The 27,148-nt window shown below is 38.0% G+C and overlaps 1 protein-coding gene across 8 annotated transcripts in view; it reads left to right on the top strand.

Annotated features, from left to right (window-relative positions):
• Positions 1-27,148, top strand: part of LTBP1 (latent transforming growth factor beta binding protein 1) — a 188,106-nt gene that overhangs the window by 119,416 nt on the left and 41,542 nt on the right. For 3 of the 8 annotated variants that reach the window (XM_077175710.1, XM_054628955.2, XM_077175708.1), the window contains exons 12-23: positions 2,722-2,955; positions 3,865-3,887; positions 4,886-4,988; positions 5,568-5,666; positions 7,671-7,796; positions 8,951-9,076; positions 9,751-9,873; positions 12,736-12,855; positions 16,837-16,959; positions 18,993-19,115; positions 23,836-23,958; positions 26,472-26,597. In XM_077175710.1, the coding sequence (XP_077031825.1) occupies positions 2,722-2,955; positions 3,865-3,887; positions 4,886-4,988; positions 5,568-5,666; positions 7,671-7,796; positions 8,951-9,076; positions 9,751-9,873; positions 12,736-12,855; positions 16,837-16,959; positions 18,993-19,115; positions 23,836-23,958; positions 26,472-26,597 (1,449 nt within the window). The remainder of the gene's footprint in view (positions 1-2,721; positions 2,956-3,864; positions 3,888-4,885; positions 4,989-5,567; positions 5,667-7,670; positions 7,797-8,950; positions 9,077-9,750; positions 9,874-12,735; positions 12,856-16,836; positions 16,960-18,992; positions 19,116-23,835; positions 23,959-26,471; positions 26,598-27,148) is intronic. The other 5 variants (XM_077175707.1, XM_077175712.1, XM_077175709.1 and 2 more) reach the window with 4 other exon arrangements.

Here is a 27,148-nt window from a genome sequence, read left to right as displayed (position 1 = left end):
AGGAAAAGTAACCCAAAATGTAGTTAATACTCTTCAGTTGTTAAAGGCTGTGGTGAAACGATGGCAGCTTTTGAGAATTCAGTTACAGAGCAACATGGGATGTAGTTTGTATTACACTTAGTAGGATATGCACGGTAATGTCTCAGCTTTCTCATCTTCCTTCACATCCATTTTGAGGAATGTGCTATTCCTTACTTGATACATAAAGCTCTCTTGTATTATCAGTGTTCCCTTGGAGCTCTGCTGTTATTTAAATATATAAGGAGTTCAAAAACATCAGCCTGTTGGTCACTACTCTCACTTTGGCAGGTTATAGATTAAGATACCACATACCAATCACTGTTTTCAAGTACTTTTTATTCACTGATGTTGCTTAAAACTGAAATGCCCATCGAGTCTTCAATCAAAATCAATTTAATATTACCTTTTTTCCCAAATGTAATATCAAATTAGAAGCATCTGTTTTAGAAGCATCACTGCTTGTTGTAATATACACGATGTCGAGTCTCTTGAGTATTTTAGCCCAGGTATTTGTAGCGACAATCCACTGTGCTTACTTGAAGCTGCTGCTGCAGATGTCACTGTCATGATACAGGTCATGTGTTTCTCTGAAGTATTTGTAAAGATTTACATTTTCAAACCAGCTAGCTTTGGGAAATCCAGAGCTACTATCAGAGATATTATGAGATATGATGAGTAGATTCCTTACTTTCTGAAGTTTGACTTACAGAAATGAAAGTGACCAACAGTTTTGAGCATTTCAATAGATTTTTAAAGCCACTGTTTCCTGCATGACCATTGGGTCACTAGATCATTGATCAGGATTTAAAACTCCAGTTCACTTTTGGATGCATAATATTTCTATGGCTTTTTAATGGAGAAAAAATCTATTCTTATGAGATGACTTGCAATTTAAATGCAGGTGTTTCACATCTGTGAGAATATTGCATGAGGCTTTATGCCCAATAGTGTGTATAGTGGAGCACAGAATACATCCTTATATGACTGCTATATATACTCACAAAAAATATATTGAGTATCATATGGAATTGGTTCTTTTAGTGATTTTTTTCTCAATGAAAAAAACTTTAGTAATCTCTTAGAAAATTCTGATGAGCTTTTCCCATTTAATGACTACATGCATGATTTAAAAACATGTTCCTTTCTGTAACAGGTTAAATTGATAATGTTTCAGAGTTTTCTATGAAAAATGTGTGAAAGTGAGATACTCCAGAAGGGGGTAATGTATTTACTGCAGCATCCCATGTTAGTATAAAAGCGACTGAAATAAAAAGCTTCTAAAATATTCATACAAAGTAAATAGTCTCCTAAAGAGACACTGAGAGGCCAGATTTGTATGCTCAGGTGGTGAGAGATCTTATCAGAGCTGTAGTAGAATACGGCTCACATTTCTATTTTTCATTTGAGAGAATATGACCTGAAGCAAGATTTCCTATGTCCTAAGTATGCATCTGAAGGGACAGACATCAAATTTTCTGTCTTACTCTTTTGACCAGAATTCCCACCCTCAGTTGGGTATTATGGCAAGTTTTGATATTCGATGTCCCAGCAAAAAGTATTTCCTTATTCTGAATCCACTCAATTTAATTAGTTTCACCCTTCATATTTTCTATTACTAAGACACTATCAGAACACATTGTGCAGTTAATGCATACTGATTAATGTATAGTTTAACTCATCTCTGGAGAGCTTTTAGCTACTTTGTGCTTTTATTTTAGATACTAACTCATTTTAAAACCCTGATGTGTTCAAAGCAGGATTTGTGAACATACCAATGCCCCACTTGGCAGATCCCTCAGGCTGCCATAAAAATTCCCACACAGGAGACTAAATCTTTTTTGTTTCATCCCAACATGGTTTTACCTAGAGCAATAAGGACAATTAAGCACTGCTCCCTCAAGACTCCTAAAGGTCTCCTGACCCTGACAGGATTATAACTATTTTCTTTGATGGGGAGGAAGACTGACTTGCATTTCTTTTTCATTTTACTCTTTCAGTAGAACTGCAAAACATGATGCTCATATCGAGAACCTGTAGAGATAGATCAAGTTGCTTGACTTTAATTAACTTTTTCTGTAGCAGCTTTATAAATAAGGTTATTTCCCCTCTCTTCCAGTAGTGGTTTGGCTTCTTATGATCCCCATCTTGTTTTTAGCCAGCCTTTTTCAATTCAGTGGAATTTGGATCTGGACTGTTATGAGGCCTCTGATGTAGTCAGGTGGGATCCTGTGGATCAGTGTTGATACTGGTTGGTAGTGTTCTGCTCCTATAGTACAGGGCTGGTGAGCTTTTTCCCTTTGATTTCTACAAAAAAGAAAATGATAGCAGTAGTGATCTCCGTTCAGTATGCAATATAGATGATAAAAACTACTTGCACATTTAAACTAACACACAGAAAGGATATACTGTTTGAAGGGGATTAATTTTAAAAAATCTTGCTATATTGACAGATAAACATAACTAAAGAAAAATGGTAAACTGGAGTGGAAACCTCCTGGGAAAAACAGCTAGAACATGCTTTTGGGAGAATGCTCAATCGTATTAGCATGCTATGCATAGCTTCTCTTTAAGAAGTTTTTTGTAAATATGTATATACAATATGAGATGAAATTTTTTAGTGGTAGTCATTATATTTTCCACTATGTCAACATATTGCACTTTTAGACTCCTAAAAGGAATATTTTCCCATCCCAAATCTAGCTGCTTTTAAGGAAATCTGCCCTGGTGGAATGGGTTATACGGTTTCTGGCCCTCACAGAAACAAGCTATATCATCACCCTGCAGTTAGAGTACAGCCACCTGCCATTGGCAAGACCCCGATTACTCAACCTGTTGCTAAAGGTACTTCTCCTCCACCTCTCCCAGCAAAGGAAGAGCCAGTGGAGGCACTGACCTTCTCACAGAAAAGTGAGACTGAGATGGCTGTACAAGAAGGTGAGAGTGGGGGAATTTAGTCTTTCTCTGTTTCTGTGCATGTGTCTTCCATGGTTTGTTTCTTTGCGTGGCAGCTGCGGACAATGCAGGGCCGAGAGGCGCCGCTCCCCACAGCAGAGCATTCCGTGGTGCCCAGTGTGTGGCATCACGGGATTTACTCCTCACAGGCTGTGGGTAGGTCCTGCCAGATGCTGAGACCATGGAGAGAGAGCGAGACTGCTTTAATCTCAATCATTTGTATGATCAGAAATAGTACATATTTTGTAAGTCTCTTTGTAAGACTTAAAAAACTTATTTTATATATATATATATATATATATATATATTTATGAATTCTAAAAAGGAAAGCTGCAATGGAAAATAAGAATTTATATGAAATTTCTACCACTCCTTCCCAGAAAAAAAGTCATATTTGTGGAGGAAAAAACCCCAAACTACTCTTACTTGTCTAAAGAAAAGACAAATTTTAAAACCTTTTTTTCTTTTGCAATAAATCCTTGCAAATTTGTTAGTGGAAAAATATATATCATTATGACAATAATTTACCTTTAAAGTGTTTACAGATGTTGATATCCCTTGGAAGGAATTGTAAAGGTTTCATCAGTAAGTTAATAACCTGTATGCTTGTCAAATTGTTTCTGAGGAAGCAGGTAAACAATTGAGAAATCTACAAGGGAGCTGAATACTGAGTAAATAAACATTAGATGGTGTGTATAATCTTATTCTGATTTTCAGGTTAGTTTTTTACACTTGCTTCAGGAACATGATTTCATGTTTCCACTAGTTTGGAATGAGGTTTGAGCCTGAATTTTTTGTGTGATGGCAACAACCACTTCCAAATGTGACAAAATATGTAATAAAATGTTTTGTGAAAACTGATTAATTCTCTTTTTTTCTTTCTGATTTTAGTGGCAACTGCAGCTCCTGATCAGGTAAAATATGATGTAATTTATGTAGAAATTAGAATGCAGACCATGCATGAGATGGGATACAGATAACTGAAAGGATTTAGAATTTATGATGTACAAACAAGTCACTGTGGATTTACTGCTCAAACCCAGAGGCAAAAAGAGCTCGTTTTGTTATAATGTACAACAACAGGCAGGTAGTGAGGTACAGGAAAGAGATTACTTTACTTTAACCTCTCTTAGAGACATTTGCTGGAGGGTCTGGTACATATTGCTCTGTCCCCTTCTGGAGATTGTTTTAAAGAGGATACTGAAAAATGCAGAGAGTATGAAGAAAAGACACAGATACTAACAGCTAGAGAAAACAAATCAGAGAGAAACGCTATGAAGCTTTGAGAAGCATTTGTGAGACCTGCTTATGAGGCTGGTATTAGTGCCTAAGTTAATTTCATTGTATTGAGTGTCCTGTGTTCATTGGAGAAGAGTAAGTGTGTATCTTTGTGAAGTCCCCCATTCTGGAGGTTTCAGATTTTCTGTGCTGGAGATAATGGGATTTGTTGTGAATAATTGCAGCTGTGCTCCATTTAATTTTCTTACAGACATACAAGCATATAACATTTCTGTGAAAATAAGATGATGGGTTCAGTAGCTAAGAAGGAACCTTTCACAGTTGTCAGACACCTAGATGTGATTGTATAACTTTTGTGTGATGCTGAACTGCATTCAAATGCTATTTGTAAGCAATTAAAGACCAGAGAATGGGAGAATTATGGAGGGACAAAGCCAAAGATACAATTAGAAGCTCTAGGAAATAGCTGCTTCAAGTAAAATCAGTTAAATTTTATTCTATTGTATAAACATAGTATTCCATGTTCATTCAGTTTTAAATTGGTGGTGATTAATGATCCACTACCAAAAGCCACTCATGTGAGGACATTAGCAGTGTCTCAAGCCAGGAGTTTGTGGGTAGCTATGAATTAAGAGAATGTTTTCAGAATGTTATATTTTTTTTATCATTCTAGGAATTAGCTTCCATTGATCAAGAAAAGCAGCCTTATCTAGAGCCTGGGCAGCCTCAGCTTTCTCCTGGAATTTCAACCATTAACCTGCATCCACAGTTTCCAGGTAACTTATTTTATCTTTTCTTTCTGTATTAAAGAGTGCTTACAGTTCTTAAAGAATGGGAAAGTAGCAATTCTAGCAGAAGTTAATGAAAAAATGATTGGAGCTTCGAAAGCAATTTCTCCATGGTCAAAAAAAATCATGGAAGCAGAAGTGGGAGGAATTGAGAGGTTTGCATTGGTTTAGCAACTTGTTTAGGAGATAAAGACATATTTTAAGAAGAAGTGGTATCCTGGATTATGTGCGTGAGAATTTTAATGTCAGCAGAGGTGAAGCCTTGTACTCCTTTCCAGAGGAAACTATGCTTAGGTGGCTCTTTGCAGATTTATGCATAACTTTTGCTGCAAAAGTTTTGCAGCTGCATTTGCTTTCTTTAGCAACTCAGTGGCATTTTTTCACAAGCAATAGAAAGATGAAAACCTCAATTACATGGGTTTTTTTCTACTGTAGGTCAAAGCAGAATAAACAAAAATCTCCATAGTGCTTAGCTTATTCATGTGTGAATTCTTTAAGGGTTGTGGTTTTTGAATGCTTTAAGGTGGGTTTTTTGGATGTGATTGATTTCCATTCCATGTCACACAGTAGTGATTGAGAAAACATCCCCTCCTTTGCCTGTTGAAGTTGCTCCCGAAGTCTCTACTTCCAGTGCAAGTCAAGTTATTGCACCTACTCAAGTTACAGGTATTGTACTTCTCTTTTAGAACTGCAATAAATTAAGAAATTGCTGAGTTTCTGACACTATTGTTCTGTGCTGTTGCTGAGTTACCATAGAGAAGAGAACATGGTTGTAGAACAGAAGGAATATTCTGGAGAAAGTGCAGAACAGCACAACAATGAGGCTTTCTACTATCAAGAAAGCCAGGACAGGTCCTCCAGGATGTACCTGCCATTTTTGAGTCCACAAGTAAAGGACAGAAGATAAAATTAATAATTCACCTCAGATTCGTTTCTGGACTTTCTTTGCAGATCTGCAAGGCAAGTCCAGAACTAAATACTTCTTGAATACAAGTCAGGTTGTTAGACAGTCTGCATGTGTTTTCATGAAGTATACATGATGATGCTCATTGAGGGGTGTAGAGTTCAAGGGATGTAGATCAGAATGTTCTACAAAAAGCAGGTGAGACATTACTATAAGATCTGTTTTGAAATCTTCTTTTAATGTTTGTGCTTCATCCTTTTTTAATGTATTAGAGTTGCCTCATCTACATCTATGTGTCAAGAAGTGAAAATAACAGAAATGCAAGTAATGCACCTGCCATAGCTGAAATTTGTCTAAATGACAGCTGTGTCAAAAAGACACAGCTTTCTTTTGCCATACATTTAGAAGCCAAAAGGTGAACGTACCATATTTGTATACATGAGAGCAATTCACATTGGTTAGAATGAACCAGAATGAACACAGGTGCTTTGAAGTGTTTGCAATATCCTGGTAAATACTGTAAGATGCATTCTTGTATATTGTAGAGATATTTAGGCCTACAAAGAGGTTTCCTGGTTTCCGTTCAGAGGGAGAAATTTCACATACTTTAATAAAAAATGAACTCTTCAGAATGGCTTTCCTTCATGCAGGAATGGATTTTTGATTTGATGCAATGCACGCAGGGTCTAAATCACCCAGTTGTTTGTAGGATTCTGTCTGCAGTTAAATTCTCTGGAATGTACTGTAAGAGTAGAGAAAGTATCCTGTCTGTCTGTAAGCATTCTGCTTATCAATCCCATACAAAGGTTCAAATAGTTGTGATCATCAAAGTAGAACTTGGAAGTCAGCTCTTCTGTGACTGTGCCCCGTCTACCAGCCAGCTCCCAGCTTCTTTACAAGGAGAGAAAGTTACCTTGCTGGGAGCTTGCATCAGTTAGTAAAAAGAAAATGATAATTTTCCATGTTCTGTTTTTTATTTCCTCAGGAAAATTAGTAGAACTAGAAATTGCTGTGTGCTATAAATCAAAATGTTGTTCAGAGATAATAAAGTAAAAGTGCTGTAAGATTTGTAGGACAAAATCCTAAACAGGATTTAGAAAATTGACTGCAATTTAGGCTGAGAAGTTTTTGAGTGCCTTATTTCTGTACTTTAAAATTTAGGTAAATTTAAATGTGACCTGCTTCTAAAGTCTAGATAAACAATTCTTCTTTACAGTTAATTTCTTCTTTTTTAGGAATTACAATTCCATACTGCAGTATAACCTTAGTTTGTTGCAGCTGAAGACAGTCATTAGTATTTTCTGCAGTAACGCATATACTTCAGGAATTTCTAAAACTACTGTAAGGATTTGGCATTCAATGCTGCCCATATCTGAATCTCCTTATCTTACAAAATACATACAAGCCATTAGTAGATGAGTATTCTATAAATCAGGATACCCACTGTAATCAGAAACTCACTGCAGTTATTTTCTTAATGTGCAATGCAAAGGTTGAGCCATATATACTTATTTATTTTAACTTATCTTCATTTTACTTTAAATTTTATGTACTGGTTTATAGATCTTGGATGGGACATAAGATTGTCACTAGGAGAAGCGCAGATGGTTTCTAGATTCCAGATAAGGTATCCATTAGAGAAATTCAGGAGTTGCAAACTTGATTTACAGTTTTTTTCATGCCTGAGCTTTCTACTTGGATTACAGAATATTGTGCACTTACTGAACGATGTAAGTTTAACATTAAATTTCTCTTTGTTTGCTTAGAAATCAACGAATGTACAGTTAATCCTGATATCTGTGGAGCAGGACACTGTGTTAATTTGCCTGTGGGATACACTTGCATCTGCTACAAGGGGTACAAACTGAATGATCAGCAGACAAAGTGCATTGGTATGAAATGATGCTTTCAAAAATCTGATATAACCATGCTATGAAATGCTTGCAATCTGGTAGAATCTGGTTAGGGGAAATCTCTCCAGAGCAGTCAGACGTTCTTTCCTCTGTTGAACACTTTCAGACTACAAGGATTTTTTTTCCTATGCCAAATAAAATTTGTGAGGTAGTCTCTAGTACAGCCTTTTAGCTGCTCTAAGATTAGTGTGAATTTAATGAAAAGGAGTGAAAACGTCTCTGATTGTGATGTGAGAGAAAAAGAAATAGGCAGACCATCTCCTCTCAGCTGTATATTAGGTACCTAAAAGTCAGACTACTAGGAAGAAATACACTTCTGTTTGGAAAAAGAATGAATTTGTACCTGTTTCTGACAGTGGTTTACCCAGCTACCAGCTCTGCAGGCAGACTAATTCCAGGCATTTTGTTAGGTCATTCCTTCCAGCCTGCTACTGAAAAGAGAAAGTATATCATAAACAACCCAGAAGCACAGTGAGAGATCTGCAAAGTAAGGTCTCCATCCCCTTTTAAGCTAGTAAATTCTAGATGATGATTATTCTCTGATGAACATAAGGCAGAGCACAAAGGAGTCCTACATGAGCCGTTTCAGATTTGGAAGCAGCTGTATTGGTATCTTTTCTTCATTCAGACTACACTGGTTCCTCTGTAACTTGGATCAGAAAGGGTGTATTGTATCTACAGATTATATGCTATAAAATGTTCATGCCACCAAAGCTCAGCAGCTTCACGCTGTAACACATACTGTCAGGTGCAACTACAGTATTGAAAAATAAATTATGCAACACAGCCAAATGGCAACTTAGAATCCCTTTATTTCATCCAAATTTTATTAACATTCCATGCTTGCAGCTTGTGCTCATGTTGCACACAGTGTAGTGATTTGAACTGTAATCATGTCACGTTCTTCAGGCCAATGCAATATTCTTACAGTGTAAGCCAATAAGAGCATTTTTCTCCAACCAAAACTATTTAATGCATCTTTTTTTCATCTCTGAGAGAAAACATATATACCTTTTCCAATAGTTAAAATAATTACAAGATCAGTCTTTTCAAATGCATGGCACAGAATGCACAAAAAAGAATTACAGCTATATACATTATTCTGTAGTCTTCTGTTTTCATTTCTTTTACAGATATTAATGAGTGTGATCAGGCACCACATCTCTGTTCCCTTGGACGCTGTGAAAATACAGAAGGAAGTTTCCTATGTATTTGCCAAGCTGGATTCATGGCCAGTGAAGATGGAACTGACTGCGTTGGTAATAACTAGTTCCCTTTATAGAAAATAAAAGTATCAAAATTATTCAAGAAGGTAGCTAAACCCTCCTAAAGTCCCCTTTTCAACTCTTTTTTCCTCAATATCAGTGGTACTGGACTGATGTCTGGAAGTATATTTCACTGTCTCTCACCAGGTGTTGTGGTGAGCAAAGCACCTGTTTAGCTGATACTCCTTTTCAGAATGTTTGTTGAAAAACAAGAATTTATTCAGTATATTATTGTTTAGGAAAACTACCAATAAGTAAAAACACCTGCTTTATAAAATACAAATATTGAACACTTTCAATGAGTAGAAGCTGAAACAAACCATATTTTTAAATACAGCTGCAAACAGCCACAGACTTCACAAAGCAACACAAACAGCCTGAAGGGGCTGTGGTCTGCTTTAGGATAGTGCTGGCTTGGGCACTGCATAGATGCAGCAGCACACATTGTGTTTGCAGCCATAGGGATGCTCCCAGGCCACCTTCTATATGCTGGCTGTTTCTCAAACTCACTCTCTCTCTGATTACAAGCAGTGAGGTGGCTTGCAAACAGCTTCAAAAATCCAAACTTACTACTTAGTGTTTAGTTAAAGCAGAGTTTTGAGGAGATCCAAGCATTCGATACTTTGATGGTGAAGTAACTTCTCTGAACTTCTCTTTGTCATCTACAGATTTTGATGAATGTTCAAGACCTCACACTTGTGGAGAAGGCTTTTGTATAAACACTCTTGGCTCATACAGATGTGAATATTGTGATAGTGGCTACCAAATGAACAGGAGAGGGGAATGTGAAGGTAGGTTTGGGCTCTTCCCTGGTGGTGATGATGATTGATACTAATAGCACTTCATGGCACCATTTATTGATAGCACAAAACCAATGCCAAACTACTGCTGTTTGGAATGATTAACATTCCCTCTATTCAAGGGAGGCTTTGCACTGCAGCTTGAGCTGCAAGGGACAAATCTCAGAGGGTGCAATCTTAAACAAGAAGCCTTTGTGAGTACTCTTCAATCTTTGTCATTATTTGGTGTCTGGAACTGCAATTCAATTCCTGCTATTTGAATTTAAGATGCTGTAAAGGAGTTCCCCCACTGTGTACAGAACCATCTTGGAACAGCCATTTTATCATCTCTTGCCATGGAATCACTAACTTCATTGTTAGTCCTTACCTGCTTGCCAAGTTTTTGTTTAAAAGAAGAAATTAACTTTTCCTATATTATATCAGGTAGCAAATGATAGGTTGACTTTTTAATATCCATATCAAGCAGATATTTCATGTTGCAGGAGATCCTAGCACATCTGACCTTCAAAGCTTCACATTTCTTTTTAGTGTGATATTTTGGTCTCTTTTCCTGGTATTTTTTTTTTGTTTTCAACTTGAATGGTGAACTAAAAACCCCAAGAAATCATTTCATGGTAAACATGATTTTGTTTATGCTTTAGTCTAAGTTACATAGGATAGAATAAAATTGCTCAGTTTGGTTGCCTGGAAAATAAGCAACTTAAATCTGCCATGGATATATTTGCTGCTCTGAGCAATGCTAAAAGAGTCTTATTCCAATTTTTTTTTATTTATTTAAATATTTCACAAACTCCACTCTTAAAACTAGTCTTTGCAAATCTTCTCTGACTAGGGAATCTGTAATTCAGTTAGGCTAGAAATCAGACTTACATTACATCGAATTTGTTATTAACTTGTATTTTAAATAGCGTGGTGGTAGTCCTCTATAATTTAGCTTAACAAAATGTAATTTCTGAAACCAAATTCTCTGTTGAAAGTTATTTAAGATTGCTTAAGGGGAAAATGCTCCTACATTAATCCATCAAACCAAGGAAATGACACATTTGGGGAATCATTGCACCATGTCATCCCTCTACTGACAGATTTCTAATTTCACAAAAAACTTCCTTCCACCCCCTCCACAATTCAAAAACAAAGGCAAGAATCCTCCAAGCTGCACACAATACTCAGGCCTCACTTGCACTTCCTCACCCCATCCTCATTCTGCCTTCAAGCTATACTCACATAAGCTGTGTCACAGGCCTAGCCAGGGGAATGTAAAGGGTGCATAGATGTTCTTGTAAATTCTGTTGTTTCTGTAGAACAGTGTTGTGGTCACAGCTGAGCATCCTTGCATAAGATGAAGAATTCTTATAGAATCTTCTTGTGATTTGTTTTTATGCTTTGCCGCCTTTAGACTTTATTTTGACTAAAAATTTCTGAACCAGGTACATCATTCATGTTCTGAAGGCAGACAGAGTCCAGACAGTTCTGAGAAGAAATTACAGCAGAAGTGTAATTTTCTTTGTTAATTAAGTAAAAAAAAAAAAAAAAAAAACAACAAACTCCCACAGGAGCTTAATGAGAAACTTTTGCAGGTGTACATTGTAACAGCTGAAGAAGCCTATTGGTGTTTTTAGGAGAAAGTATTCTAAGCTGGACAATTGTGATTTGCCTACATCCAGTGAGTTGTTGGGAGCTGGAATATTCTCTCAACCTTGGAGCATTGTCCAGTTAAATTATGAGTGTTGGGAGCTCCTTGAGTTCTGTGAGCTTGTTCTCAAAACTAGGAGTGAATTCCCTCCCTATGATCTGTGCTCAAGTAGCAGTCCTTAATTGCAGAAGACAAAACTGCTAGGCCTGGGGCAGGAAGAGGATGGAAGCTTAGGAACCTGAGTTTAAAGGTGACTGACAATTTAATTAGTTCTGTGCACTGCATGAAGGAAGTATTTCATGGGAAAGATTATAATTATTGTGTACTTAAATACCATATTATAAAATGATCTCACACATGTGAGCAGACTGCAAGGAGGCTGCCTACACAGTTTTAATTCCAGAATCTTCTGATCATTGGTCACTTAACAGCAACTTGTCTTTGAATGTTGTTTTCTGTGTGCAGTCTCCTTTAGATTGCTTATGTTGGATGTCTGGGTTTCCTTGTGGCAAGATAAGAAGTTGTTCTGGCTCAGAGCCTGAACATGAGTTCCATGACTTTTTCAGGACCTATCTCTTCTTGTCATGGGCAGTCGAGAACCTTGCCTGATGCAGAAAGTCCCTCTCTCACCCTAAACATTGCCATCCTCAGTGATGAGGCTTGTGCCTTCTTTCAGACAAAATTAACTCCTTACTCCATGTAAACCTCTTTAATTCTCATTCACACAATTATGGTTTTAGTCCCAATAGCACTTGCTGAATAACTCTACAGCATTGGAAAATACCAAATTGTGGTTTGCTTTTGGAAGCCAGAGTTACAGTTTTACTGTTGTTCCAATGAACTTCCAAAGTCTTACCATAGAAAGAATCTCAGGCACTTCAGTATGATAAAGGAGTAACATGTAAAGTAAAGGAAAGTTATTTTTATCTGTGGTAGCCAGAAATCTGATATGCTGTATGTTCTGGAAGACCTACCAAAGATTTTTAGTATAACAGAGAATTCAGATTCAGTTGCATGTATTATGAGCTACTCTATTTCTGAGATGCCCCTTTGCTGGTACAAATATGTGTGAACTTGTTCTTTCCTGTGCCTCTACCAGATAAATTACACAATTATTTGAATGCTTTAGTATCTCAGGAGGAGAGTCAGAGTAACCAGATTATTGTTCAGTGTTCTACTGTGGCTTTGACCAGTATTTCCTTTTATCTTCTCTTTTTAAGACATTGATGAATGCCTGACTCCAACTACCTGTCCAGATGCACAGTGCCTTAATGCTCCTGGCTCTTACCAGTGCATTCCTTGCAGAGTGGGGTTCAGAGGCTGGAATGGACAGTGCCATGGTATGTTTAGTGTTCTTTGTCTCTCTGGTTGTAGTCCTTGTTCTGAGGTGCTGTGTTTCATATTCAATCAGTGTTACGACCTGATGACATCACTGTGCCCTGGGTCCCCATTTCATGCAAGAATAACTGAAAAGATGAGATTTTTGAAATTACTTTATGTTCTCAGACACAGTACGTAAGAGGAAATCTTGTTTTACTGTAGATAAATGAGCACTGAATCTAGACTACAAATGATATCATTACAAAACAAAATTCTTGCAATAGAAAATACGGAATAGAAAGGGGATGTACTGTCAGTGAAATATAAATAGGCAGTTGTTTGGAAATGGAAAGACAAGTGAGTGCTATTACATCAGTGCAACTCAGGTTTTTCAGTGGAATATGAGAGTTTGCTCACGGAGCATGTTAATTAAACTACTCTATTACCTGTACTTCTAGCAAAACATTAGCATATCCTGAAGTCCCTTGTCTAACTTTAGGTTAGGGTTTTAGGACAGATTTCGCACATTTTACTTTTGTTGATTTGTTTCTAAATGTTAGATTAATTTTTTTTTTTCAAAATCAGTTTTGGCTATTTGAAATAGAGGTGAGAAAGAACAAATTAATCCATTGTGCAAAAGGAAATAATCTTTTTGCAGTTTTGAGTGCCACTTTTTGGGTCACTACCAGAAACTTAAATTTAGCATCAGTTGTGAAGGATCTATCTGTTGCGAATATTCCTGCCCACTCCATGTATCACATGCCCTATAATTTGTCATTGTTGGAATAACCATGTTGCCTAGACAGGTGTACAGTAACCTACACAGAGAGTGTTTGCATGTGATTGTCAGTGTAATTCCATGGCTTATTTTGTAATGGCCCCCAGTGCTGTGAGGTGGTTCAGCTCAGTTCACAAAGCAGTCCAAGAGCAGTGTTTGGTTGAAGCAGCTCTGGTGGCTGGGATCTGCTCCAGCTGCAGGTGTGGTGCTGATCTATGGATCAAGATTAGAGCCAAGCTGCAGTGAGCCAATGGTGTGGCTGTCAGAACCTCACCATCAATTTTGCTGTGCAGATTACACCGTTTTCAACTACCCTATTTTCTGAAGAAGTCATACTGTCTGATCTGCCATATCATAGCTGCATATTTGGTCTTGTCATTTGACTTACTGTGGAGGAATGTATTTCTCAGGTAATTTCATGGATTTTAATGGAGTTGTAACAAGCTAGAAAATGTTTACCACAAATGAATGGGCTTCTTTTTGCACTAATTACTCCACATTGATCTTTGTTTCATTCCTGCCCACCTGGTTTTTTTTTGTTTTTTTCGCAAAAATGTTGGCTTAATTTTGCCTTCTTTCCCAATATTAAGCTTTATTTCTGTACCTATTTATGGAAATAGCCTGGTTGAAAATTCCCTGACAAAACTTTCAGTTGTTTCATTCTTGTTAACCCGGATAGGTTAGGAGGGAAATGAGAGAAGTCAGTTCTTTCTCAGAACTAAGTCATGTAAGGAATATGTCTTGATTTAAAGTGATAATTTTTTTCCTTGTATTACTTCATGTAGCTTTCCTTTTTTCCTTTATCTTATGAAATGTTCTAAGCCTAGGCATTCTTACTCACTTCATTAGTGATGTGATCAGTCCGTTTTTTGTTTATCCTAGGCTTACATCATGTTGGAAATGAGCCATACATATTTTAGAAAATGTAATGCAGACATTTTTTCTTAAATCTGTAGTTCTGCAATATGGCACCACTTAAATACACCAAAAAGGAAAATATTTCCCGTTATCTGTGAAGGATATTTAAATCCATTGTTCCATAAATTCATTTGTTTCTCCTGTTAGTTTAGATCAGTTGCAGCTCTTCTGTTTTTCCACAGTGCTGTTTACAGTATTTTTTTACCTCACTTCACTGCTCTGCCTGTACTTTATGCCATAGAAAATCTAGTGTAGCAATCCTACAGATAGGTCTTTGATGCCATTTATATTGTAATCTTTCAGGATTTAAAGCCAGGAACATAGCCATTTCTGTTTCATTAGGCCAAGTCCATCAGTTCACTTCAACCTCAGGTAGACTACATTTAACTGGAGTTTAGGTGGGAATGTTTGGTGCATGTTGGAAGAAATGGAAAAGGACACTTGCACCACCTGACTCTTCATTGTCTTGAAATTGTCACTGTTCCAGATCCCTCAGTGCATTTGTGTTGTACAGAGACTGTTTGAAATAATTGATTGGTTTTTAAGTTTACTTTCAACCACTGATTAATTTTTATTGTATTTTTCTCTCTGCACATTTTCATGTTCAAATAAAGTCAGATATCATGATGTATGTAGAGCACACTTCTGTGTATTGATGAACAAATTTAAAAAGTAGGTTGACAAAACTTTCTAGATCACTTCATCCTTCTGGCTATCACTGTGGTGAATTTTGAAGCTGCATAGTTTAACTATCAATATTCAAATTGTACAGTTTTAAGGATCCCGTTAGAAGATACCAAAACTAATACAGAGGTAAGCAGAGCTAATCCAAATACCTCTAGCCCTACTGTAGGGAGCACCAACAGAATCAGTTATAACTCTGGATTTCATCTCAGAAAATTTAAGTTCTGTTCCTGGCTTTTCTGTTGGCTTTATGTGGAAGTCTCTTGATCTTTGAATCCCATCCAAAAATCAGAAATAGTATTCCAGGTTTCTTTGTCAAACAGCTTGGAGATGAAAGTGAATCTGTAAGAAGCAGTTTTGTTGTTTGGTTGGAAATTTGTGTGCTTGAATTGGGTTCTCTGTGTTTGAACAGATTCTTCAGTTAGAGCATTGATCATGTACATTGAGAGCAAAGATTGTGTTTTGTAGAGCAAGCACATTTTGCAGCACTAGTGAGTGGGAAATAAGCCTTGGAGAAAGCAATGAGGAGCAGCACCACTGAATGCCATAGCAAAGCACCTGTGGATCTGTGCTGTCATATCTCCAAAGATGTCTGTCACTACTTCTGCTTGGCCAGGCTGCAGCAGGACATCTTATTTACAGAGCTAGAGGCTTAAGTGAGGAACTGAGAGTTGTAGGTCACTGGGAATGTGGATGATAATGGTGATTTTGCTTGTGTTTGGGGAAAAGATGGGCTTTGTCAAAGGCAGGTGGTACAGGAGCTTGCAAAGAGCCATGCCTCTAAATACATGTGAGGAAAATAGTTACTGCACATATTCACAATAGCTAAAAAGGGTTCTGATGATGGTTTAAAGATATCGAATCTTCCAGCTCTCCCTGTGCTACAGCTGTCTAAATGGCTCCAGTGCCGCAAATAATTGGCACTTTTTTATGCTGATGGGTTTTGTGTGCTTTGTGGTGGCAAAAGACAGGATAATTGGTAGTTCTTTTCCTGCATCGGTGAAATTTAAAAAAATACAGCATTTTTCCGTAAAACAAGGACACGCTCTGACTGCTGCAACCCCGAAAGAACAAAATAAAATTTGAAATTTTTTTTTTTTCCTGTGAAAACCACTTCTAGTTGTTATTTTAGAATACAGAATTAATTCTGGCTGGATTTATAGCAAAATATGTTTCTTATTTTATTTTTATGTTTGCTTTTTGCTTTGTTGATTTATACAAATTGCATTCAGAAGGAATTCTTGGAATATACTCTTAAGTAGCAACACAGCAATTTTCATGTTGGCTAAAGAAAGTGGCCCATCTAATTAATACCTTTCAGAGAAGGATTAAAGTAGATGTCTGTGGGATAGTTTATAGGAAATAAAAGCTGCTTTCAAGTCCTTCTAAAGAAAGGATGGTTTGTGACTAGGAGGAGAGATTTTGCATAATCCAATTAAGTTACTTGACGAGTATGTAGAGTAGCATTATAAAGGGACCTGCATGAAGTGCTAAAATCGCATTGAAATAAATTCCTCAGGAATAAGAATCATGCTTATGATGTGATTTGAATATATTCCCAAGCTCAACTGAAAGGTGGTTGTACCCCAGTTAATTTCTTGCACTTCCTTTCTCTTCACAGATATAAATGAATGTCAGTATGGCAGTCACTGTACAAATGGACGTTGTGAAAATACAGAGGGATCATTCAGGTGTTTTTGTGCCCAGGGTTTCAAACTCTCTGCATCAAAGGATCAGTGTGAAGGTAAGAAAGTATTATTAAAATTCATAAGGTTGCAGTTACCTTTTAGATAATATTTTTAATGTATTTTTTAATCTTGCTTTTAAATGTATAACACTGATGCTGAAAACACAGAAATGTAAGAATGTGTATTTCCATTCTATGGTTTCTATGATCACATTGTAGATCTTGAGATGTGTTATCAAGCCAGTCAAGAACATGTAGTAATATTTATATTGCTAAACTGGGATTTTTGCAAAATCTGTGTCATATCTGGCATTTCAGAGATTTAAGAACAGTGGCTTTTGCTTTTCTTTCTAACTTCTTTTTTTTCCTACCATGTGGGTGAGTGAAATCAAAAAACCTAGGCTGCTGCCCTTTGGAGCCCAGCAGTGTCAGTTATCACTGAGCAGTTAACCCTGCCTGCACTGGTGTCTTTGTATTTCCAGCAGTACACTGAGAGAGGGAGAGCTTGCTGGTGTATTCTAGGAACAGTTCCTGTGCCTCCAAAGTGTCAGTTTCCATGTTTCTTCCACATCTAAAATTCCCATCAGGACTGCTCCAGTGGAACAAAATTAGGTCTGAAATTAGGGTGAAGTAGTCTGAGGGAGAACTTAGAGCATGTACAGGAGGTATGAATATTCCTCTCCTTAACTAGAGGGTACTTGAAACTTTTCCCTAATGATGAAAATCTGAGACAGTGTCTCCAGGCTGCGGAAGTGCACAGAAACCTACATGTTACTTGTCAGATGTTGGATTTCCTTCTTTTTCCTTTCCCTCAGCCTTCCCTAAGTGTCTCTGTACAGCACCAAACACTTTCAGACTTCTGAGTGCTAAAAATAATACAGTAAAACTAAATGATCGTTCATATAAATTTGTCAGGAAGTTTGAAACAAAACATCAGTGTAAGTTAAGTGTCTTGAGTGAGTTAAATGTGCTTTTCAGGACACACAGCAGACTGATCTTGGGGAAAATATGTAGACAAAATTTGACTGCTTCCTCTGAGCCTTTCATGGAAAAGAGCCCTTGCCAAGCTGAGCTGGCATGTGCAGACTGTTCTTCTTAAAGTGCACCCTTCTAAGTAAGGACCCGTACACATGCCCAGCTGCTTCATGGAGCCTCACAGATTTCAGTGATCCTTAAATTCTAAACTTCTGTGGTTGCAAGGAACCGTTACTGCAGAGGTCAGACTGTTCAGCCATAACACAGACCTGAAAAACCTCATTGAGTAACATTCTCCTGTTTGAATTGAAGTGTATTTCCAAAAAGACATTCAGCTGTGCCAAAATGCTAGAAGTGACCAAGAACTCACCATGTCAATTTAAACACTGCTTCTTAATGAATATTTTGCAAATAACAGAGGAAAAATAGGCTTCCTAGCTCAGACAAGGCATGTGCTACGTTCTGAATTCAAAGTGCCACTTGCCTCCAATACTTTGAGTTTTCCATAGGAAAATATAAGTTTAATGTTCAAATCCATCTGTTAGCTCAGGCTGACCCCAGTTTATGAGAACTGAAGCGCAGAGGGATTAGCAGTGTTGTGGAAGCAAAGAGACATTTCTACACAGTTAGATGATTAACACTGCTACAAGGCAAGAATTTCAAGGAGCCTTAACTTAATAGGGGATTAGCCTGTCAGTGTGCATCTGAAAACCACACCCTGTTAAAAGGTGGTGATCCTGCTGGAAAGTATTTTGTGGGTTTTGCTGATTCACTGGAGCGGCTGACTTGTTACCTCTGCCAGATATAACAGAAACAAAAGCAGCTCTCAGGCAGCATCTGTGTGTATTTGTGAGTCTGTGTGTACCCCATTGTGCATGAGGGATAAATTGGTGTTACAGGAGAGAATGTTGAACACAGTCATCTCAAGGAAAACACACAGTCTGCAGTTTCATATAATTTTATGCATTACATTGTCTGTATTTAATAAACACAAACAAGTTAAGCAGTACTGGATACTGATACTGTGCTTTGCTGTTTTGTTCAGACTTGGTCTGTGTACCATTTGATGAGTAATTGGTATTTGCAGATGTGTAACAGTTTCACTGTCTCTGCAGATATTAATGAATGCCAGCAACGATCAGTCTGTACAAATGGACGCTGCAGGAACACAGAAGGATCTTTCAGATGTATCTGTAGCCAAGGCTACTCCTTGTCATCTACTGGAGATCAGTGTGAAGGTAAGCCTAGAGACTTCACCTACTGACTAATTTTATTCAATAAGATCTTGAGTATTTCAGATATAGGAGTGAACTCTTTTAAGAATGGAGCAGAAATATATGTTGCTTCTCTTTCTTTTCTACACTGCCAACCATTTGTTCCCACCAACACAGCCACATATTTAATGGATTCTTCGAAATAGTCCCTGTCATCTTTCCACATACAAAAAGTTCGGACATGTGCTTCCACCAGTAAGATTGGAAGACCAGTTGATATTATTACTGAGAACAAGTCAGCCTTTCCAAACCTTGTTGTTTAAGTTCTGACAAGAGGCTCTGTATTACAAAAGCTTCTGCCAGTATATGCTATTCTCATGGGGGCCTGCTAGTTAAAACTTCTTCTCCAGCTGGTTTTGGGAACCTGCAGCCAGCCACCACAATCACACATGTGCACTGGCAAGAGTGCACATGAAAGAAAAGCATTTAGTAGATGACAAGTTCCAGCAGGATCTATTGGAGCTCACAGCTTGCACTGTCTCAAAATGCAGTCTAGGTACTGAGCTTGCAAAAACAAAAGTAAGAAGTGAAAGACGTACAATGTATGTAGCAAGAAATGCTGTGTTATAGAAAAAAGAAAATTCTCTTATCTCTCAAGTAAAACAATTTAATTGTCCAGTAATTGGCAAGCTGATATTTTTTTCTATTGAAGCATTTCAAAGCTACTCCCTCTTCTCTGTTGTTGGCTACCATCTGATATGGTACATCTGCTGCACTACTCATGGTCACCTTGAGAATGCAAGATTACTTACCAGCAAGCTCCAGGAAAGATTCTATCTCAATTGCTTTCTTATCTCACACTAGCAGGGAGAAGTAGCTAAGAAGCATTTGTTAAGGTCTCACTGTACATGGGGCATTAGCTCATAAAAGCTTTTTGGTCTCTGGTGTGCTTGCTGTTACTGCTGATACTTTGCAAGATACAGCTTCTTACAGCTGTTCTACCAAACAGTGTTCTGCTGCTAGGTTATCCTCCACACAGCACTTGGAAGGCAGGCCTCACCTTCTCCCTCACAGCAAGAGGTCAGGAATCCTCCTCTTCAAGTGATGCAGGCAGAAGAGCAGTTCCCCCTGGGCTAACCAAATGCTGTTTGCTCAAGACAGACTTGTAACAGACTTTATCATAACTGATTACACTGGATTGTCCACATTCCATGAGTGACAGCAACTCTTGAATTTCTCATCAACAAAGAGTTAGGATATCCTATAAAATCTCCTCAGCACACTGATACTCTTTGGTCCTGAGCTATTTGGAGAATGTGTTCATGGAAGAACTTAACACACTCTTCTCATCATTCATGCTGAGTACCAGCATCTCTTGCATCAGCTTCAAGAAATGTGGGCTGATGATGCAATGGACTAGAAATTTGCATCAAATAATTTTGCTCTCATCTGGCTTCAAGATCTTCATGAATTGCAGCAGATGTGGAGATACCCTGTCAAGAATCAAAGAAAAATGCGGTGTAATGGATCACAGGTCCTTCTGCCTCCCAAAGACAGAACAGATAATATGGTATCATTTGTGACAACTGCTAATCTAACTTGCTCTAATAAGACTTCAGATGAAATTTCAAACTTCTCTTCAGACTGTTTTGGTGCTTTTCAAACAGCCCAAGAACTCATGGTAGCTGTTGCAGCTCTCCATCACCTGCCTGTCACGATAGGTCCATACATTAACTCTTACTTCTGCTCAGAGGCAGTTTTCAAGACAAAATAGTTTAAGACATTGTCAAGGCAAAAGAAGAGGGGTTGTATCAAACAAGGAAAAAGAGTAAAACCATTCCCTTACCCCAGGATATTTGTCTAATTTAAAAATCTGGAACCAAATTTACAGCTTCTCCGCCCAGTGACAGAATGGTTAATTTCTGTAGCCATGGTTTGTTCGCTGAAGACTTCTGTAAATATTGCAAGTCCTGCAAAAATACTTAATCTCTTGAAGTGGAAGAAGTTCTTCTGTGCTTTCATTATATCCCTTCAAAATTTTCTGAAGTACAGGATATTATAGACTACTTTTTGCACCTTGGAATCTAGAGAGAAAATCACCTTAAGAAGACATGCAGTTTTTCTCCACATAATGGCCTCTGATTTTTGGATTAGCTTATTTACCTCAATGTTTTATAACACTTCACAGAGAAAGCAGAAAAGAGATGACAAAAACTGTGAGCATAGCACAGAACAATTGTCTGGAAAGAACAAAGTGGTTCAAATTTTGTCCAGTTTCTCGAAGAGCCAGGTGTGGACATTTGTCACATCAGAGGATACCCAAAAAATGTGTGATGCTGTAAAACAAATGTGATTAGCAAACCACTTGCAAGAAATGTGTTTGTTTAATTAGGTTTTCTTCTGGTGCAGGCATTTTCTTAAAGATGTTGCATGCAAGAAGCATTTTGCTGCTTTGATCATTATAACTTGTGCAAACTTCTAGGGGTATTGCAGAATTCAGCAGAATTATGCTGTGCTCATTTTCAGCTGTGCTTTTTCCAACTCCCTGGCTGAAGTTTTAGTCTGGAAGCCCTTGTGCAGTGATTTATTTGTGTAAGAATAGAAGTTATTGGAAAATAACTGGCATACATCAATGTATACAACTATACATGCAGTATATCTTCAAGATACACACCCACATGTGTGTTTATCTTCTGCCTTAGTCTGTCATTCAGCAACTTGTTCTTGAGATGAAGTGACATTGAGACTTTCTGCTCATTGTTGCCCTGAGTAAGAAGGAGCACAAAGTGTGAGGGCACCTGTGAGGCCTTGTCTTAGCCAAAAGGGAGGGGAATATGCTCCAACAGGGCTTACATACAGACTGTACATCTCAAAGAACCTGCATTACTGCAAGAAAGTCTGAAGCTTAAGTCTCTGCTGTTCTCCTAGAGCTTTCAGAGATTTTGCTAGCCAAAATGTTCAAGACATGCATGTATAAAGGGTGGTAAAAAGCACTGAATGCCTTAAGAATGAGTTACTGCCACTGATTTTTCTGGGGATTCTCATGCAGCACTCATAGGGTCTATGAAGAGTTGCATCAGAGAGAGGGAGGTTTGCATCCTATATGGAAAATAATACAATTTTACTGAATTTGGCAGAAGGCACCTTCTTGTTGTGAGACTTGGCATTAACTTAGCACAAGGGAGTAATTAATTTTTCTCATGCTTTACTCAAAATGAATTGCTTTTTAAATAAGCCACAATTTATTTTGCAGTTGAAAATGGTTATAAAACATGTGGTTATCTAAAGGTCATAACTTTGTCAACATTAAGTGCAATTTTATCTTCAATAACATTCATTTGTGTAAGAGAGCTATCCCTATTTCTTACTTTTATTAAATAGATTAAATCCCAAGGAGAATGATATAGTGTGGGCTTCCAAAGATAAATGTAGAAATGAGGTCATGTCCTCTTTTCAATTACAATTGCTATTCATTCCTGCAGCACAGGAAAAAGTTACAATTCTAATCAGCTAAAATCCATACTTAAGAAATCAGAATAATCAAAGGTACTGGGAAAAGTCTTTGATTACTGTTTTTCAAAGGAAGCTAACTACATTATCCAAGCAATAGACTGGGTAGATGATTAGGTAGGGCTCTGTGGAGGCTGAGGGAAGTTGCTTATGAGACAGTATTTCTAATTTAACTCTCTCACTTTCTGTTTGCTTTTAAAACTTAGAGGCACAGGCACCAAATACCTTGTGATATTTAGCTGCAGTGAAACCAAAGCTGTATAATGTCACTGGAATGTCTGCACTTGCTGACTTAATCCTGTACCCAGAGTAGCTGTACTCTGGTTCCTCCACTGGGCTGCCTTTAAGCCCTTTGAAAGACTAAGGGAAGAAAAGACTTTAGGTGGAGACAGTGCCAGTGTCCTGTTCTTGAAATACTTGATTATCTTGTGTCTAGTTTGTATCCTGAAACTTTCCCTGCTGTGTGTCAGCCGTTTATCCCATGGACATTGAGACACTAGGGCAGAGTGTACAGGCCTGAGGCTTGATCCTGAACATGGTGCATAGGAGCTGGGAAACAAGATCCTGTGTGCCTGGACTCTGGATTTATGGCTGGGGTGCAGCACTGTGCAAAAGCAGCCATGCAGCTGCATGACCCAGCTGCTAAAAACCTGTGAAATGGCTGTGTTGCATCTCAGAAGCTGCATGGAAAGCCGCCCATTAGCACAGCAGTGCCCACAGTGTGGTCCTGTCCCACGTGGCTGTGGTGTGAGCAGGCTCCCAGGCAGTCCTGCCTGCTGTGACACACCAGCTCTGCTTGGGCTTGCCCACTCCCAGGGGGATGCCTGAGTCAGGTCACTTCCAGCTCAGGGATTTCTGTGTGGAGGTTTAAACATGTCCAAAGAAGGCTATTTTAAATTTGCATTAGTAGGTAGTTTTTGTGTCTGTCTTCTAAATGTGCAGCTGCTTGGATTTCTTTTTAACTGCATTACTGTTATGATGTGCTTTTGTGAGAGATGCAGATGGCAGATGAGTCATATTTGCTAGGAATAAATCACATACAAACTCAAATTTCAAAGCCCTCTAGAAATACGAGAAGTTTGATGACACAATGAAAGGAAAATAACAAAGAATCCTAAAGCGTAGTAAACTTGATTTCCATGTATGCACACAGTTGCTTCAAGTTATGTTGAAACTATTAAAAGTTTCATCAATTTTGACATCATCTAATAATTCAGTTGCCTTTTCATTTCAGATGTTGATGAATGCCTTCAAGACAGCAATGTTTGCCTAAGAGGAAGCTGCATAAATACTGAAGGGTCCTACAAATGCACTTGTCCAGATGGTTTCCAGCAGATAGCAAATAGGGGATGTCAAGGTATGAAGTAGGTGTAAAAAATACCTGGATCATTATTATAAATGTGCAGGTTTGTAAGTGTAATTGTGATAGTCACAGACCATGCTAAGGAAGAGAAACTCATTTATCATTTGTAGTACTTTCTTACTCTTCTTATTTTCTATTCTCATTCATTCTCTTCTCTCTGTAAATATATGCGGAGAAATTACTTCAAGACGCTGAAGTCTCAGCCTTCATAACTTGAAAGAGAATTTGTGTTAGGACTAACAGTGATGCAGTGCTGCTTTTTTCCCCAAATTCTGGAAACACTTATTTTGACAGAACATTCTATGTGCTGTGATTCAGAGCTGTAACAACAAGAGCTGCATTGTTAGCATTAAGTAACATTAGATATTGCCTCTATAAAACACTTGCAGTACTTTGTGGAGGATGGGTGGGGATGAAGAAAATGTGTTATCTGAGAATGAGTCAGCATTGCCAAACCCAGGAAAACACTTCCTAGGTTTTCATTCTGAACAATCCCATCTTCATGTTGGCACAACACCCAGGCATGCCTCATCACTTTTGCCCACCATTTTTGTGAGACAGAAACTATGGTATTAGAGCTGGAAAGTGATAACATGTTCATGTTCTAAATGGCTGAAGGACCAGAACACTGGACTTTGCTTTGGCTGCTCGCTTATGCACAGTTTAGACTTGAGCTGAGGAACTGGATTCCAGCTCATCCACACTGAAGATCTTCTGCAACAAACACTAAATTCCCTGTAAAAGTTCTGGGTATTCTATGTGACTGCTTTCTAATTCAGAAAATACTGCATTCAGCATACAGAAGTGCTGTATTAGACCTTGCTTTAGCAGATAAAAGAGAATTGACCACAAGCCAAAATCAGTGGCAGCTTTGATATCCCTCTAATCTCTTCACTTTGCCATCTAAAGTAGTAGATACATGCCTCATATTTTAAATGGATAAATATAACAAAACTGAAAGCACTTATGAGCCAGCTAAGGGACAGACAGTGCAAACAGAGAGTTATTGAATTAAACTGGCAAATTTATCACAGAGTGCAGTGTCTGCAATTTGAATCTGGACTAGACTAGAAGTTGGGGATATGCGTTTTGGTAAGGAGAAAGTTGAAAAGACTCCAAAACTTGAGAAAGTGCAGTTTGCTCTTTCAGAGGTATTATACTCAATTTCCCTAACACTGGTAATTTTGTTTTCCTGCCTTTTAATACATCATTCTACCTTGTGTAATCAGCTGGCTTGGTTTCCAGTATTTTTCTGGCAGTTTTAAGACAGCTAAATCTTGAGTACAGACAGGATGAGAAGGTACAATACTGTCCTTGTCATTGCTGATCTCCCACCATTCCCAACTTTCAGAGGGCTTCAGGAAGTAGTTGATGGTTTGCATTTGCTATGATTTCAGAGAAAGCTTTGTACATGTAGGTGTTGTGTTCAGCACAGTGCACTTACTTTTCCTTAGGCACCTCATGCGGATACAACTTCCCCGAGCTGCCTGCCTCTTTTCTTTCCTCTTATGGCCATGATTTCAGGACATTGGTTGGAAGGTTTACACATAGGCTAGAATCAGTTTACAGCTAGAAAAAATTCTATAGTGGATATCATGGTCTTGAGACAGTTATATTGAAATCATAATTTCTGTAGTATATCAAAATTGCTGGCTACTTTGATACATTCTGGATGGCTGTAAGCAGAAAAAGGTACAGTTAAGAATGAGAAATTATAGTGTTTGGATAAGGGATGAATAAGCCTCATGAGTCAGTTTTGTTTGTAAATTTGTGCTTGGTTTCAGCATGATACTGAATGCTTCTTAATGGGCTTTTGTAAAGCAAAAAATACAAAAGTACAACTACAGCATGAATGATCATTTATATAAAAGTGGTAGTACCTTAATGAAATATTAAAGTCCTCAAGTTCTGAGGGCAGATTTGGTTGCTCACATGAGACATCAATCAAAAGGAAATACTTGTTTATCAGACTCACAAGTTTGAAAAATGCTTCCTAAGTTAAAAATAGAATGAAACAAAAGAGACTGATAAGCTCTTATATAGCAATCTTTTGGGATCATTCCCACTCCCCATCAGCAAAACAGAGCATTTGGCTTTAAATTATGTAAAATCAGCCTTCTGGGAAAGATGCAGCTCCAAACCTGCTAGTAACATGTGGAGTCAGACACCAAAGTTGACTGTTGTGCAGCATCGAGATGGGGCTGAGAATACCTGTAACACAGAAGAAATGTGTGCTAGGGTGGTGCTTATGCTGATTTCCCACCAGTCACTCTCTGCTTCCTCATCACAGAGTGGTGTAGCAAGAGTATGATGCAGCAGAACATATTGACATCCATACAGAGTTTAAGAAGGATCCCAGGAGCTTTGGTTACTCTGGAAGATGAGCCGTTCACACAGCTATTTACATAGCCAGTGGAAATAGAAGCTGCTTTTAAGACTAATTGAATTTAGGCATAATATTAAGGCTGTGATGATTTGTAAAGCTCTAAACGTCTCTGTGCTTTCAGATATCAATGAATGTGAGAGATCTGACCTCTGTTCACCACATGGAGAGTGTCTAAACACGGATGGTTCCTACCAGTGCATATGTGAGCGGGGCTTTTCTGTGTCTGCAGATGGCAGAACATGTGAAGGTGAGACGAGTTACAATAATTCATTCCCATTGATTTGCTGTTGTTAGGAGGGTGAAAAAAGTAGTCAGTCAGTCACTACTAACTCTGAAATCTGCCACTTAAATTTCTGTGGGTAAGACATGCATGAATATTCAGGATTATCTAATTTGAAGCTTAAGTGCGTTGTCAGCAAGCCTGAGCTACCTGAATGTTCTCATTGCTGTGTGGAAGACAGCAGAACCTTGCTTGTCCAAACTTTTATTTAAAATATACAGATTAAGTAATGGAGTAGTAACTCCAGTGAGAAGTTGTAGTGAAATCAAGTAGTTCTGTTATAGAACTTCAGGCATTTTGAAAAGGCAGAAATGGAGCAAATAGCAGTAATTAGATCTTTATAGAAACATCAACCAGGAGCCTAGAATTAAGGGTAACTATGTTTTTTATGTTGCTATGTCATGCAAATATATCCTGTTGCTAATGGTGTACACACGCTTGCAAGTGATGCTGCTCTCCTGCACTGAATTTAAAACAGGACACTTGTGTCCAGTGATACCAAGAAGGTATGTGGCTTT

Source organism: Agelaius phoeniceus, chromosome 3 (genome assembly GCF_051311805.1).
Source record: "Agelaius phoeniceus isolate bAgePho1 chromosome 3, bAgePho1.hap1, whole genome shotgun sequence".
Classification (NCBI taxonomy): Eukaryota; Metazoa; Chordata; class Aves; order Passeriformes; family Icteridae; genus Agelaius; species Agelaius phoeniceus.
This window is presented reverse-complemented; position numbering and strand designations above follow the sequence as displayed.